The sequence below is a fragment of the Macadamia integrifolia genome, chromosome 5 (assembly GCF_013358625.1).
Source record: "Macadamia integrifolia cultivar HAES 741 chromosome 5, SCU_Mint_v3, whole genome shotgun sequence".
Taxonomy (NCBI): Eukaryota; Viridiplantae; Streptophyta; class Magnoliopsida; order Proteales; family Proteaceae; genus Macadamia; species Macadamia integrifolia.
Window position 1 is genome coordinate 35,786,013 of NC_056561.1, and position 16,603 is coordinate 35,802,615.

Consider the following 16,603-nt stretch of genomic DNA (forward strand, 5'->3'; position numbering starts at 1 on the left):
TCATTTTATCTCCCTCTGTGTCTAGCGCAATCCGTACATTTTGGTATGGTTTTTTTTTTTTTTTAATAGGTAAAGAGTTCAAATGTCTTAGAACATGGATCCGACTCCTTTCTTGAATGTTGATCACCTAGGTCGGCCCCTAGCTACCTGGGCGATCAACATGTGTCCAAGCATTGAAACAACAATTCTTGACGCAACGCCTTTATTCTGATAGATAGAAACATAGTCGTTCGATCACACTTGGATATGTAATCATCCCATGTATCTATGAGCAAGACCTGGACGATCAGCATTTAGAAGAGGATTCCGATCCCTCTGAAGCTCTGAACATAGATAAGCCACCGTACGCCGGTAGTCTTAGACTTCTTTCTTTTTTTTTATTTATAAGTATGCAAGGTTTTATAACTAGAGATCAAGATCGGATAAATTTATATATTTTTAAAAAATTAGAAAAGAACCATTTTATCCTTATACCCCTACCGACCATCAGTTTCAGTAGGAAGTGACCAATTGACCGTTTCTAAGTAATTGGGAAAAGGTTAGTGGACTTCAGTAGGAAGTGACCAATTGACCGTTTATAATTAATTGGGAAAAGGTTAGTGGACTCCATCCATCACATTCACTATCACCCATGGTTTCAACTATCATATTGTATCGATTTGTTCAATTAGTTATTCATTTATATTGACATACTCATGCATACAAGACGCAAAGAGAAGGCCAAAGTTATTGTGGTTTGATTTTCCTGTATTGAAAGTCTACTCTATGGGTAAAATTCCTCATCTCATCTTGGCATCTTCTTCTTTAAATAATGTCTTTTATAACTCATAATATACGAACAAATAATGTTGAACACCTCATGAAATAAATCAAGTATTGAGCACAGCCAGTGTGAGAAGGACAATTATAATTTTCTACCCTTTTAATAGGATTTGTTGCATTGATCTCTCAAACTGTATTGACTTTTTTAATAGTATTGTATTAATATCGATTGAGACTAATCCTTGATCACTATTTGATCCAGATGATCTGTATCATTTCAGGGATAAAATGGTAAAAAAATTATACATTTAAGAAAGAGCAAAGACCAAACCGATCAATACATGCCAAACCAATCCAATCTAATCTGGATCCGTATCGGATCAGTATCAGCAGATACCGATACCGTCCCTACACCTTTTAGTTACGTTTTTGTGCTGTCCCCCGTCCCGCGGGCACCATCGCCTAGTTCCCGGATGGGGGTCGGACGTCATCTCGTTAAAGTGGAGAAAATAGTAATTATACTCCCCCGCTCACCCACGAGAATCACGACACCTACATAACAGATAACCACAATGTCCTCGTGACCCTTTCCAGTTTCTTCGTTTATCCACCAACCATCTATACCGCAGAACCGGCCTATATAATTCAGGAAATTTTGAAATTCCAACATCATTCTCTCACACTAAACTTTCGCTTTCTTCTACCAAAAAAAAACCTTCGCTTTCGCTAGTGCTTTCGTTAATGCGCTTGTTCTCTCTTCGTCTCTCCCCTTCCAGCGTCGTCGTTTCCAGGTACGTACACACCACCACCACCACCACCATCTCTCTCTCACACACACACCCCGAGAAACACCGCAGTAGGCCATGGCTTTATCACCTTCTTCGTCCTTCCACAGTCTGTGTTCGTTTTATTTCCTTTGAAAGGGAAAATAAGATAGCTAGAGATTGTGTCTTTGTTCTTCTAATCCAGTGCGAGATCCGTAATGGAAGAAAGGTTTGATTGGGAATGACTGGTCACAGAACCGTGTTAGGCTCTGTTTTGTTGTTCATCATCTTCATCGCTGGAATTTGGGCAGCTTTTTTAGCAAAACAAGTTCTTCGGAAAACCAATGCGTGAGTGGATTATAATTGTGGAGAAATAAAAATGGTCGGATGTACGGAGTAGGGAGTAGGGCTAAGCAATTCTCTGTTTGGATAAAGGAGTTTCCTTTGTTTCTGTTATTAGTTCATTATTAGAAAGATATGAAATTTCTTAAGAAATAGAAATAGAGTTATGTTTCGAGGTTCAACCAAAATGTAGTTACTACCATCTTCTTTGATATTTGACAGACACACAAAGCTCATGGCTCAATCAGTGAGTAGCAGCACTGGAAAAAAGTTCATTAGAATCGATGTGAGTTCAGATCCAGTATGCCCGTATTGTTTTGTGGGGAAGAAAAATCTTGATAAAGCAATGGATTTATCAAAGGATCAATATGATTTCGAGGTCCATTCTCTGTTTCCATCTCTCTTTTGATTGTTCAATTCCCTTATTTCTCTTCTTTATGGTTTTATTTGACTAGTAGCAAAATTCACAGGTTAGATGGCATCCATTTTTCCTTAATCCTGATGCTCCAAAGGATGGCATGATTAAGAAGGATTTCTACATGAGAAAGTATGGACCTTCCTCTGAACAAATAGAAGCTCGGACAGCTCAGGTTTCCCTTTGCAACTCCCCTAATTTCCCATTCTAATTAGATCAACTGATGGTATCTGTTGCTCGGTGTGATTGATGTGAGGAACCATTTTGAAAGCTTTTAAGTCTTGCAGGTATTTCGAGGTCTTGGATATGACTATGACACATCTGGGCTCATGTAAGCTTTTGACCCATAGTTTAGTTCTTGTTTTAGATCTCAGTTAAATTTGGGGACATATTGTGACAATATCCACTAACCATAACCCAAATATGCAGAGGGCCTACCTTGGATGCCCACAGACTCTTGACATTTGCAGGCCATCAGGGCTATGAAAAGCAACATGCTGTCATGGAGGAATTGTGTATGGGATACTTCACAAAGGGCAGGTTCATTGCTGATCGGTGAGTGTTATCTTATGTCTGCATATAGTTAAAACTCAGAGGGTGTGATGGGGTGGGCCACCATATTTAAACCTTGGGAATGTAATTTAGTTTCTGTATTCTTTTTGCATTTCAGCCTTGTTGCTCTGATAACTTGAACCCATAAACCCTCCGAATCTGATCTGGAGAGTTGCAGAAAATAGTTTCTTTCTTCATGCGATTCTTGAGGAAGTGTAACAGGCGAAGATAATAGTCCTCTTTTTTCATGAGTTTCTCTGCACCTATGGTAAAGAGGAATCTCAACATCCTCTCCCAGGCCCCAGCGCAGTACCATCGGATTAGGGAGGGGTAGTTTTGAATTTATGTCAATAAGTGATTGGAGTGTAATGATGACCCAAGAGTCCAACACAATGGTCACTTCACTAGTGGGGTAGAGATTTCTCTTCTTCACAATGTGGAGGAAAATTCATTAGTCCAAACAAGTATTAACTCATGTTTCTCTATTTACTATTTCTTTTTGTATGCATGATGAGGTGAACAAGGGCATTGGAGCTGGACAAAAATGATCTGGCCATGTGAAAGAATTCTTGACCTGAATGAGCAGCAATCAAGTTGTTGGGCAAGATCCAGCTATTTTTCACAGAAACCCACTTTTAGCAAAATAAGATGGTAGTAACCCATTTTAGTAGTCAATTTCAATAACAACAATTGCTTTCTTTTGTGCTTTAGACCAAAAGACAGCCAAGATACCCAGTTTCATGTAATGGTTGTTTTTTCTATTTGACAATAAAGTAAATGGAGCCTAAGTCCTAGTTGGATCAGCTTGATTTTCGAACTTTTGAAGTTTTTCTGATGATTAAAAACCAAATATAAGCAATAATTAGTAATCCAAGAATATGGAAGATTAAGGTTATTGCTCTGGTTTGGCTTGAGTTCTCACTAAATTATGTTGGCTTATAAAAATATTTGTTGCATAGGATTGTCATTTTAAATATTTGGAATTACAGGAAATTTCTAGTAGAGGCTGCCAAAAAGGCTGGAGTAGAGGGAGCAGCAGAGTTCCTTGAAGACCCCAACAATGGAGTCAAGGAGGTCATATCTTACGGTTTTATTTACCATAGGTCTATTATGTTAAAATTTTATATTGTATTCTTATTCAATTGAACTGATCTCACTAATGGTCTATTATAGGTATATAAGGAACTGGAGAAATATTCATCACACATTTCAGGAGTTCCGCACTTTGTGGTGGGTGATTTTTTTGTGCTTCCTGCTATATTTTTCAATTTTCATTTGTTATTGCTTTTAGTGAGACCAAAGAATTCTTTTTGACAGATTAATGACAAACTCAAGCTAAGTGGTGCCCAACCACCTGAGGTATTCCTGAGATATTTTCAAGAAGCCCCAAATTGAGAATCTAAGACTACAGTACCAATATTGATGGCCACTCTTCTTGTGCACCCTGAAAAAAATTAGGGGCTTGGCATACCCTTTATTTATGATCTCAGTATGTCGTGTGTTCTGTGCAATTTGGACGTTGTGTAACTTATAAGATGAAGCAGGTTGTTATAATAATTTACAAAGAGTTCTGCTATCCTTTAATGATTTAGTGGAAACCTTCAAATCCATGCCTTTATCAAACTTCTGTTGTAATTGCTGCCTTACCTAAACAAATACAAACCTGCATGGTTGGAAATATTTAATGATTATTGTTCAATCGTCTTCTGTCTCTATTTATTTATTTTTAATTTGCTCTTGAGCAACCTATTCAAGTTGCCGCTACCATTACCAAAGCACGTTATATAGCTTTAGAAGGAGAAAAAAAAAAATTTGAAATTAATTCTTGTTGAGTAGAAAGAAGAGGAATATATACTATTCATTTCAGAAATTGTAATTGTAGGTCATATTTTACAAGCTCTTCTTTTCCCCAAAAAGAAGGTGGGGTGCTCTTCTTTGGTTCTCCAAAGCTGGTGCTCAGATATCATTGTGGTTTTGGTTCAGACACACTTGGATGTTCTAAATACAATTGCACACTCAGAGATTCACATTTCATAGACTTGATTGGGGTTATTAGAGGAGGCTGTTGCCACTGATCTGTGTCTGTTGGAACCCACAACTCCTCCTTGCTTGTTCTAGCCTCAGGGAGGGTGCGGAAATAAGCTGTTATTTCCCAATTGCAGCCTGTCGAAAGAGGTTGAAGTTAGGAACTCAAAATGTCGAAAAAATGCTAACAAACCCCAATCTTATTATTATCGCGGTACAGTATACCATCTTGTTTACGATGATGCTTGTGGATGCAAATGAATTTAAAATTCCTCTAAAAAACATGAAGAGCCAAAATATGGTTGCCTACATCATCAACCTCTATCTGATTAAAATGAAAAAGAGGGTGCATTCCGAACTACACTGAGCACCCTTTTCACTCCAAAAATAATCATGCTGAATTGCAATATAAGTCAGAGTAACAAACTGGAAAGTAAACTAAACTATGTAACAATGCCACAAAAATCTTCAATCTGGAGAACATGCATACCCCTAGGGAGAACCTTAGTGAGGGATTCAGACACTGAGAGCTTCATCAAAAATGACCTAAGAGAGAACTCCAGGTCAGCTGCTTCCACCCTGAACCTGTAGGACTGATTCACCATAAGTCTGAACAAAAATCTCTCAATTGGGACATTGTCACTGTTGAAGAACACAACTGCCACCCTGTCCACCAATCCCTGCTTGAAGAAAATACAAAGAGTCTTCCTTAGAGCTGCTTTGAGGGTTAACACCAGAGTAAGACAAACCACGAGGACAAAGCATGGTTGCACCATTTGCATTCAAATTTTAATATTATTATGAACAAGCATAGCACTAGATAACACATTGCCTATGTGGGCGGATCCTAGTTCTTGAACATTGCAATTGAACTAAGGAGAAATAGAATCCTTATGAGTCATTGGAGGAATTGACATAGATGAAGAAGAATGGTGGAAAATATTGGTCTAGGCAACCTAAAGTTATTGAGACTAGATCCACATGACTTAAGCTTCATTTTGTTCTGAACGTCAAGAGTGTTATGCAGATTCACATGTAGATGTGACCTATCCTCAGGGCTCTTAGTAGTGGTGCACACAATTAAATGAAGCTTTATTGAAATGAAAAAAGAAGGCCAAGTGAGTCATGGCTGGACTTTTGGAGCTAGGGACAGGATTTCTATCCGACCCTATCAACTAACCTTTGATTTAAATGCATTTCCCATTTTCCCAATCAGACATTATAGTGAACAGTTGGTAGAACCAAGGCCTTCTCTACCAAACCCTCTAAAAGCTGAAACGGAGACTAGTGGTGATGGCTTTTGCAACCTCTATTTCAAGTTCTGTTTTGCTCTTCAACAAAGTTTCCGTCTGGTTCATATGGAATTTAGTTCAGAAAGAAATTGGAGCAAATCTTAACTGGGTAACTAAAATGTTTAATACACTAATCAAGTCCCCTTCATTCAGACTTTGAACGCCACAGATTTTGAAGTAAGAAAGGCGGTAAACCTTTTCGATAAAAGGGCGAAGTCCAGTGACTGCAGAATGGATGTAATCTCTAAGTTGAGGGTGCCGAGCCCTGTGAACAACAGCACTCATATAACGCCGCCTCTCGAACGCACCTGCAACAACGATGATGAAGTTCAAAAACTAGGGCCTCAATTGAAAGAAAGAATTGATTGAGAAAGTTGAGATTTTGAGATTTTGAGATTAGAGATTGGCACCGGAAGGATAAATCCCTTTGAGGAAAACAATCGAATTGATGGCGACTTCTAGTAATTCCACAAGAATCCGAGCTGTCTCCTCTGAGTTGAAAGGGATTGAAGGTTAGTAATTCCGATTTCGATCAGGAAGAACAGAATCAAAGAATGATTTTATGATCAAAGCTCAAACCTTGTGGGGATTGCTGATCTTTACGCTCCATTTTCTCACTATTGCTTCAAAATTCAAACGAGTCTTCGTAGATCAGGATACACCGCACTACCACCGCGCAGCAGACACAAACTCCTAACCGGTGCATTGGTATCTATCTATAATTCTATATGATCTGTCAAATCCCCTGTAACGGAATTCGGTGACCCACAAGCGTACGGTGTCAAACGGTTCGGGTTTTTTTTTTTTTTTTTTATTTTTTTTTTTTTTTTTTTTGGTTTGAAACCGAACCAAAATGAAATTGGAGTCCATTTTCCAAATCAGAACTGAATCAGATCGGTTTGATTTTTATCTGGTGTTTAATCCGATTTGAGTCCTGGTGTTTGAAAAAACTTTTTTCCGTCTTCACTAATTAAGATGAACCTCGGTAAAACTACCCTAGACCAAGTCAATTGAACCAAGATCAAAACCAAATCGAAGGTTTATTGGGCCGATTTCACTTTGGGATATTGTAAACTCCTAACAAATCCAACTACACCGGAAACCAAATGGGCCAGAAACCAAACCTGGACTGACTCAAAACCCAAACTGAAACCAAAATCAAGTCCGTAAGAAATTGAAACAATCCAAAATTCATTAAAATACTAAGTTTTGCATTGTTTTGTATGGAAAATCAAAACCAAACCAGACAAAAAACCAAAATCAACTTGATTATAAATCGACGCAAGAATTGAAGCCAAACCAAAACCAAACCATTCTGAACCAAATTATTTTTATTCGTTTGGTTTCGCATTTACCATTCCCACACCAAAACCAGGCTGAGCCAACCCATTGACACCCTTAAGTAGTATACATATGCTCGCTTCCTACATTTGTTCATCCGGACATAATTAGCTAGATGATGGACATTGCAACGGCTACAGAGGATGTAGAGTCGATGATGGACTATAGATATCTTGTCCCTATATTGGACATAATTAGTTAGATGATAGACATTGCAATGGCTACAGAGGATGTAGACTCAATGATGGACTATAGTTATCTTATCCCTAGATTGTTCAACAACATTAACAGATTCAAAGTCTATAACGTCTATGGCTTCTCATCTTGTCCTTGATTTAAAAACAGACCAATTCTTTTTGCAATCCGTCCAAATCATGATTACGGTTGCAAGCATCAACTGCCTTACTTGTTGCAGGCCTTAAGAGCAATCTGCAAGCTTCGAATTCCTATGCATTCTCTACAAAGCCCTAGTCCATGTTAACTTCTAAAATATTTCTTTTAGTGAGTACCACTGATGCCCATCTTTAAAACCTCATTTGGGTCTGAAGAATTTTTGGATTGAACTCGACTATTTATTTATTTTTTGAATCGAGATAAAATAGCAGATAATTGGGAAGAAAGGATAAAAGTAGGATTTATCCTGCTTGGAAAAATCAAAGTTAGCGAACAAATTATAAAAGATGGGTAATTTTCATTTCGAATTGATGGATTCAATCCTGAAACTGAACTAAATCAAGAAAAGATTCTAGATTTTGAAACTAGAAACAAATCGATTTATTTTGATTCGTTTTAAATGGCCAATTTCGATACCAGTTGTTTGTGATGTGAAAGGGTTGAGCCTGCTGAAATAAACACCACCACCCCACTCGACTAAAGGTGATGGTTCCACTCTGTCCTGTGTTCTGTAGTTCCAGTATTGGGACCGGCCGGATACTCTCTCTCTCTCTTTCTCTCTCTCTTGGAGCGAGGAACGAAAGCAACATGAACTCTTACTAACACCAACAGCCACACAGCCAACAACTTACCAACCATAGCTACAATGCTACAACCACCACCAACTCTGTAGCCCCAAATGATATTCTCCAGCACCAATATATGATATCCTGACCTTCTTATAGTCTAGCCGATGGCCTGTCTCTCTCTCTCTCTCTCTCAATTTGAGCATCATAGTAATTCAGTTTTCAATTCTCCATGTGTCAAAAATATTAGTGAAAATTTCCAGCTTCCATGTGCAAAAAAATGTCTGGTATGTTCACATTTTTAAGTTTCGTTGATCCTAAGCATTCCCACTTACACACTTTCAATCCCAAAAGCAAATGGTGAAATGAGAGCCAACCCAGCTTCATTACTGAACCTTCCTTTCGTAGGTCTAATCTACCAATTGATAAATCCCTGTTCCGTTGAGAAAATGGTTCTGACACCGATACCAATACCTGACCGATGTGAATCAGTTATCATTATCGGTTTTAGGGGTAATATTGTTAAAAAAAAAAAAAAAAAAAAAAAAAAAAAAAAGTGTACTTTTTGTGAAAAGTAAGGGCAAAAGTGACCAATCTAGATCGTTATCAAAATCGGCAACTTAATCCATGGTTGAGGAGGAAAGGAAAAATTTTCATGGCATACTGATCTGGTAGAGGGTCAATCACTGCCAAACTAACTTCATGTTTCAAGGGGAACCATAGACCCAACCCAATGCACCATAAAAAAGATAAGCAATATCTCCATAAATAAAAGAGAAAAAAAAATTCTTGGTAAAATCAACAAAGCTTCATTATGAAATATCCAATTCAATCAACACTTGTTTCTGTGTATTGTAGTAGAATTTCTGATAACCCTGCCTATAACACAAGGGGGGAAATAAGCACATCTCCATACCATGTTTTCCAAGTTTCCTCTTCAGCCCATCAAATTTCATTTACCTTGTAAATAAATCTAATTTAAAGAAAGCATATCCAGATAGGTCTGTGTAAGATAGGAAGAGAAAGACATGCATCTTCAAACATGTAATTACAATAGGGTATTCAGAACCTCTCTCAATAACTATTTCATTGATGAAGACTTCTTTCACCTGGGGTATTCACAAAGACTTTTACAATTGTTTTGTTTTTCAATTTCTTGTTTGTCTGCCGGCTTCATCTCTTAATTGAAGCTTTCAAGGGAAATCAAGGAGTTTCATCGAACATCATTACCTAGATAAGCAAACAATTGAACGATAATTCAGAATAAAGTACAGTATAAATGGAAAATTCAAAAGGAAGCATTTATCCATGTCAACATTAACCACAAGAATGGATGTCGTTGTTTCACACCCCTGTGCTCTCTAAGGAGAATATCTCCATATAGTGGATGCATAAGCATACAATAACTAATACTTCAATACTTTCCATGTCTTCCATAAAGCAATTCCTGGGTTATTCTAGATAGAAACTGTACACCATACTCATGCATCTCTTGGGAGCCCCTAAGTAAGGTCACTGGGCTCAAAGGTGAGGTTGAATCCTAGCAGAGGAGCTTCTACATCATGGCAGGTGATTCCAAGTTTAAAAAAAGCTTTACATTACCTACTTTAAACCATAAATGTAAAGAGAAGGTTCCCTACATGAGCTCCACCAACCAAAAACTCACAAAAGCAGGCAGCTACAGACTTCTAGATTTAGATGAACCAAGAAACACCCACCTGCTTACTTTCCTCCAAGAAAAAATCATTCTTCCCATCTAATTTCAACATTTAGGAAGATCCCTATACTGAATACTTCCCACTGGTGGCTGTCAGTATTATAACCTGAATTAAGACACTGACAGAAACAAGATCCTCACATGAGGGAAACTTTGTTCATAAATTTTCCTGCCGGATTATCAATAGCATAGTATTATAACCATGTCAAATGGCTTGCTTTCCTTGCACTGTCTGAACTCTCAAACCAATTACCTCATGTGAATCTTCTTGCATATAAATATTTAACATCTTGTAAAAACACTATAGTTTCTGTCTAAATCATAGACGATTAGACAAGGAAAAAGCCTCTACAACTCCTTCCAGTAGGAAAAAGCCTCTACAACTCCTTCCAGTTCACAGTCAAAAAAGAAAATATATTTTAATCCCCAACGAAGGACTCCACACAGGAGCTACTATAATTTGAACCTTGAAGACCCTTCACCCATATCATCTTCATGCTGCCTGGGACAGAATTAACCCAAAAAAAAAAAAAAACTAACATAACTTTTAAGTTGTGTTAGTATAGCGCTTCAGGTTCTAGCTTTAACTAGAGATGACCAACTGACCCAAGTTCGGGTTGCGCAAGTATGTATGCATTTATATAACACACACGCTCTTCCAACCAGTGAATTCAAATGCCAACCCTAGCTCTTTTATGCAGTCAATCTGGGTTGGGACGAGCAAGAAGCACCTCCTGATTGGCCCAGGTTGAGTTATTATTAGTGGTGGCAAAAATCCGAACGACTTGAGGTCAAGGATGGACACTGCATCATGTTCATTGCCATTTGTCCAACTCACCAAGTCTGGTCTGAATTTCTGACAAAAACGTATGTTCATGTCTGATCCATTTTTAATCTGTGCTGTTTGTGTCTGACGCCAGCTTGTCCAATATTATCATATTTAATTTCCACAGGGTATTAGTGTCAAAGATACATGAGAGGGCGGGCCTCGGAAATAATCAAATCAGGAAACAACACGAAGCGAGGGTAAGGCTGCGTACATATTCCCCTCCCCAGACCCTACACTAGTAAGAGCCTTGTGCACTGTTACGCTCTTTTTTATTATTGTCAAAGATACATGAAAGTGGGGTGGTGAAAATTGATGATAGAGAGTTACCAAAAAGTGATAACTTTAGATACCAAGGTTCAATCATGAATACAAAAAGAGATATTGAGGATGATATGATACAAAGAATTAGAATAGGGTGGATGAAATGAGGAGGAGTGTTGTGTGATCGGCATATCCCTTTAAACTCAAAGGAAAATTTTATAGAACAGTTACATGACCGGCAATGACATATGCCGCTGAATGTTGGGCAGTAAAGAAAACACATTTAAACAAACTTAATGTGGCTGAAATGATGATGTTGCGGTGGATGCATGGTAAAACTGGAAAGATAATTACAGAATTAACAAATTAGAGCAAAATTTGGGCATTACCCCTATTCATGATAAGTTGCAAGAAACTCATCTTAGGTGTCATGGACATGTGCAACGAAGGCCCTTGGATGCTCCAGTACGGAGAAGTGATTTAATTCAAATTGAAGTTTGAAGGAGCTAAAAGAGCTAGAGGTAGGCCAAAAATAATAATAGCAGAAGTGGTGACTGTGAGGAAAGACATGCATAGCCTAGGACTGGAATCTTGTATGACTTTGAATAAAATTGGAGAAATAGGATCAATGTACCCGACCCCATTAAGTTGGGATAAGGTTGAGTGGGGTTGATACATGAGAGAAGAATAATCCCAAAAATACTATTTACAAGATTTGAACTCACAATTTAATGGTTAAACAAAATAACTTCACACAATTAAGCTAATATATCTAATTACCTCAAGTATGGACAAAGGAGTCTAGTTGTCAAATTGCCAAACCCAGAATTGATTCAGTTCTCAATTTATACAAATTGTCCTTGTCTAATCTAGATATCAGAAAATATATTCCTTAACCAGGCAGGACAGAATTGGTCATGTGGATCAGGCAAATTTTAACAAATCCTTTGTTAACCCCAATAGGACCATCCAACCTCTGCATCTTCTCCCAAGTAAGAGAGTGAAGGGTAGCCAGAATGATGTGAAAGACACTTTTCAACAAAAAATTTGAAATCTGAAATCATTGTGAGATTTTTTTTTTCAATGGAACAAAATCATTCTTAGATTGGATATTGGATAATCCAAAAAAAAAAAAGGACAGTCCATTCATAATTGTTTACTTCTGGGTACTAGTGTTGATAGGTTCCAGATTCTCATACTGTAATTTTGGCTTATCAAGTTTTAGTTTCAAAACATTGATTAAAGAACTTCTAACTGACAAAAAGAAAAATTAAGAGCTTTCAATGTCAACACATTAAATAGTGCTGCTCTGCGCAGAAAAATATGATACCATCCATTATATAAATAAATCCCTATAATTATTTAACAAACCTATACCCATGATTAATCTAAAGATTTTCTATTTCTAAAACAGCCAATAATGATTGCCAAACTTCAATCACAATTTATCATACACTTCTGTACACGCACATATGCAACTTTGTTGTCCTCTATAATTTGTTATTTGTTTTTCTTTGAGGTCAGATTAGTTGAGTGCATAAAAACATGAACTAAGGAGTATTAAAATCACTCACCCCAGGCTCCCAAACAGTTCAGACCCACCTAGCCAAGGTTTGGAATCACAATAACAGAGTTCAAGTAGGGTAGCACAACACTTGAACCACTAGAATGATAATTGTTTCTTGCTTTATGAACTTGTGTGCTCAATTAGATTAAAAGCTAATGTAAACCAACCTGGACATACTTGCATGAGGCACACTGCAGTTGAACAGAAACAACTAATACTAACACTGGCAAAACCTGGTTATAGTTGGTCAAGTGGTCAAGTGGCTTGACCACGATTTGCAAATTGCATATACCTGAGCTATGGCAATGCGTCTTACACTAGAAAACCAGCTAGCTTACGAATTCATAAAGGGTCATTTTGCAGAATGAACAAATAAGTTCACCAGATATGAAGATGAGACGCATTACCTTTCCACAGACTGGACAGCTGTCACTTCTCTCCATCCATTCATATATACAACCAAGGTGGAAATGGTGAGAGCATTTTGTCACTATCTTGGGGTTTTCTGGAGTATATTCTGCAAATAAAATAACAATGAAGAATCAGCAGCATTAACAGTATTAGTCACATGAACATGGAGTTTTCTGATCCGAAAGAATTAAGAATACAAAAGGTATGATGGAAAGTGGAAACCCTTTCTAGTATTATACAAATAGTTGATAACAAAAAGTGGTATTAACTTTTTCTTTAGTTTAAACCAAGCGACCCACAATATGTACTGACAGATTTTATAATATGGCACCCTCCCTCACCCTCCCTCATGCCAACTAAATCACAGACATTAAGCATGACCAAAATAACTATATCACGAACATAAGAGTTATACTTAGAAACTGTACCATCAAGACATGTAGGGCAGACATCTTCATCTTCTGCGGAAGAATAAACATATCCCACCCCACCCATCACTTTTGCCAATGGGTGCTTCAGTGAGGATTCAGAACGACGTTCTTTTGATCCCCCTTCACAATCTGATCCGTTCCACTTGTCTCCTGCACTTAAAGATTCTTGATCTGCATCTGTGTCACTTAATCTAAGTGGTTCAGATTCCTCATGTAAATGACTAGAGCCCTTTTCACGCCTTGAGACCAGCCCATCACGCTGCAAACGGAAACGTCTGGGATCAGCATCATAAGGCAGAGGCCTTGGAGGAGAACGGTACATGTCAGACATAGAATTGTCAATTGATGATGTTGAAGTCAAAGTAGCCCCCTGAATTGATGAAGAGATAGCATGCACCTCCCCTCTTCGGAATAACACTGTGTACTGTGAAAAGTTGGAAACAAAAGATAAGTCAAACTAATCTCTGAAATTCAAATATCATAGATATGCAATAACAAATCACAATCTTGATTAGAATTTGATGCAGTGCCGAGGGTCTACACCAGGAGGTACAAGAGGGTCAACCCAAGTGGCTGACTGGGTCGACCAGATCTGGTCCAAGACAGCCCACGGTTTGGGGCTGCTGATGGGGTTATTAATTACTTAATTAGTTCTGATCTAGTTTCTAATTCCTGTCTTAAATTAGTTTCTAATTCCTGTCTTAAATTAGTTTCTAATTTCAGTTGTTTACAATTTCCAGTTTTAGTAACTATATGTTAGTAGTTTAGTCAGTCAATAATTCGAAGCTTTGAGTTTCTATTTTTGTAAACACTACCCCCCATCATTATAAATAAAGAAGGGCATCATACCTAAGGCCCACGATTTTTATTGAATGAAAAAATATGCTGCTGCTGCCGCTGGTCTCTGTTGAGGCTGCTCTTTGTGTTTGATCAAGGAAGAAGGGTTTGGTGTCTGATCCAAGCGACTCCTTGCGGCGTGAAGTCCAGGAGGGTTCTACAGTTTCTTCTTTCTTATTTCTCAAGTGTTTTACAAGTATTATTACTGCTCCACAGTCCAGGTATTTAGACATTTAATTCTGCCCAAAAATTCTTAATTTTCACAATCGGTTTCTGCGGTTTGAAGCACTTCTGGTTTCTGGCTTGGACTACAACTTGGGTCGAGTCATTCACTCTTTAGAGGCTTCCTTCGATCCAAGTATGAGGTCATTCTGACCTAGGATATTGAAATATAAGTAATCTGATCTTATTTTTAAATTCTGGTTTTAGAAACCCAGTTTTCTACCTACCGACCTTTCACTGACCTGAGGAATCAGCCACCTGATGGGGCTCAACTTCTGGTCGACTGTTAGATCAGATTAGGGGAGGGTTCGATCCTAGTTTGAGGATCATCAGACCAGGGGTTTGACTGATCTAATATTACTTTCATACTGGCCGAGTGTGTTATTCTGCCCAGATTCCAGATCTGGTTTGGCTGACCCGTTTCTGTGTTCTTTCCTGACTGGTCGTGAGTTGTTTCTATCAAATACCTGTTACTGGTTAGTCCTATTTGCTGGTATACTTATGTTCTCAGGAATTCCAGAATTCTGTGCTTAAACTGCTGGTTTACAAGGACTGTTTAGCTATTATTTCTGAACTGTTGCCTACTGTCTACTGTTGGGTGATTATTGGTTATTCTTTGGTTTACAAGATCCTATTGTTTGGGTCTAGTTTGGCTTGTCAAACCTAGTCCTACATTAGAATTGGTGCATGCCTCAACTACAGAATGAGATGAATCAATGTTTGGCTACCTAAACCAATACAAAAATGATTAACCAGAGCTGCCAGATTGTGATATACAATGAAACAGGTAATTTCTGCAAGGTTCTCTAAACTACGGTGACAGGATTCTGGTTTCTTTAGAAGAATGTAAACTGTTCTGTTACAGAGGGGCATTCCTACTTCTCACCAAAACCAACCTCTCGCACCTCCCCTCTCAAAATATTTTTTGAACAAGAAAAAGGAGCTGAGTTATACAGGCAACACAATTTGCAGCATCACAATAACATCCTCATATCAGGCTATCTAGCGCATGTGGCCCAAATTCCATCATAATTTCAATTGAAGCTTCAGGTTTTGGAGGTCTAGCTTTCATTAATTTGGTGAATAAGATGACTTGTACAGACACAAAAATTAGGAAACATCATATCAACCTCAATCAATCAAACAAATGATTACCAAAAAAAAAAAAAAAACAGAAGGGAGGGAGGAAGCACTTTATATTGTCTCTTTTCCTAGATACTTAAATAGCAAGTTCAGAAATTGAAAACTTGACAAGTTCCACATTCACGTCAACTAGAGACTCTCCTGATCAAATATCCAAATTTCTGCATTCTGCAAGTTATAACATTTTTTTTTTTTTGGGGGGGGGGGTGTGGGGAGTGGGGAGATGGGGGAGGTGTTATGCCAAATTTGTCACCCTTCTTCCTCTTTTGAGAAAATTACAATCCAGTGAATAAAACCTGTACCACTTTCCTTCCATCATTCCTTACCTCTCCAGATCTCATTGCACCACGCTCCAATTGATCACACTGGCTATGTGCAATGGATCAGTTACAACCAGAACAAAGACTAGCAATGTTTTGAAATTTGAATTCTCCAACTACATCTAGAAGACTAGAACACAATTTAGAACCTCTCCACTGCCATGAGAATTAAGAGTTAAAGATAAGCAGCAAAACCTAGAAGCTCCTCAGACAACGTAAACTCTTACTGAAGACTCCCAATGGGTTACTATGTCAAATTAGGGGAGAAGAGAGGAAAACTGAAAAGAAATATACAAGATGACAGTGGAAGGTGATCAACATCTGAGTTCCCAACCCCAAGGGGATAGCTTAGTTGGCAAACACCAACACCTCACAATTAAGAGGTCATGAATTCACTCCTTGGGGCCTACCTA

General features: G+C 38.1%; 3 protein-coding genes across 4 annotated transcripts in view; 1 reads left to right on the top strand and 2 right to left on the bottom strand.

Moving 5' to 3' along the window:
* Positions 1-1,396: 1,396 nt before the first annotated feature.
* LOC122079940 (uncharacterized protein YwbO-like) lies at positions 1,397-4,534 on the top strand. Of its 2 annotated transcripts, none has more exons than XM_042646739.1 (8): positions 1,397-1,553; positions 2,091-2,247; positions 2,339-2,458; positions 2,571-2,614; positions 2,713-2,838; positions 3,825-3,909; positions 4,009-4,065; positions 4,153-4,534. In XM_042646739.1, the coding sequence occupies exons 1-8, from the start codon at positions 1,504-1,506 to the stop codon at positions 4,228-4,230; spliced, it is 717 nt and encodes a 238-aa protein (XP_042502673.1). In that variant the 5' UTR covers positions 1,397-1,503; the 3' UTR covers positions 4,231-4,534. The 2 variants fall into 2 exon arrangements, with proteins under 2 accessions (XP_042502673.1, XP_042502672.1); XM_042646738.1 differs by lacking the exon at positions 1,397-1,553 and adding an exon at positions 1,732-1,874.
* Positions 4,535-4,663: 129 nt separating this feature from the next.
* Positions 4,664-6,856, bottom strand: LOC122079941 (DNA polymerase zeta processivity subunit). The gene is made up of 5 exons (XM_042646740.1): positions 6,732-6,856; positions 6,563-6,643; positions 6,348-6,460; positions 5,351-5,540; positions 4,664-4,998 (listed from the first exon to the last, which is right to left on the bottom strand). The coding sequence occupies exons 1-5, from the start codon at positions 6,760-6,762 to the stop codon at positions 4,799-4,801; spliced, it is 615 nt and encodes a 204-aa protein (XP_042502674.1). The 5' UTR covers positions 6,763-6,856; the 3' UTR covers positions 4,664-4,798.
* A 2,382-nt stretch (positions 6,857-9,238) lies between these two features.
* Positions 9,239-16,603, bottom strand: part of LOC122079107 (E3 ubiquitin-protein ligase At3g02290-like) — an 8,874-nt gene continuing 1,509 nt past the window's right edge. The window contains exons 4-6 of the mRNA XM_042645358.1: positions 13,666-14,092; positions 13,234-13,343; positions 9,239-9,682 (exon numbers count right to left, since the gene is read on the bottom strand). Coding sequence (XP_042501292.1) covers positions 9,656-9,682; positions 13,234-13,343; positions 13,666-14,092 — 564 coding nt within the window. The 3' untranslated portion in view covers positions 9,239-9,655. The remainder of the gene's footprint in view (positions 9,683-13,233; positions 13,344-13,665; positions 14,093-16,603) is intronic.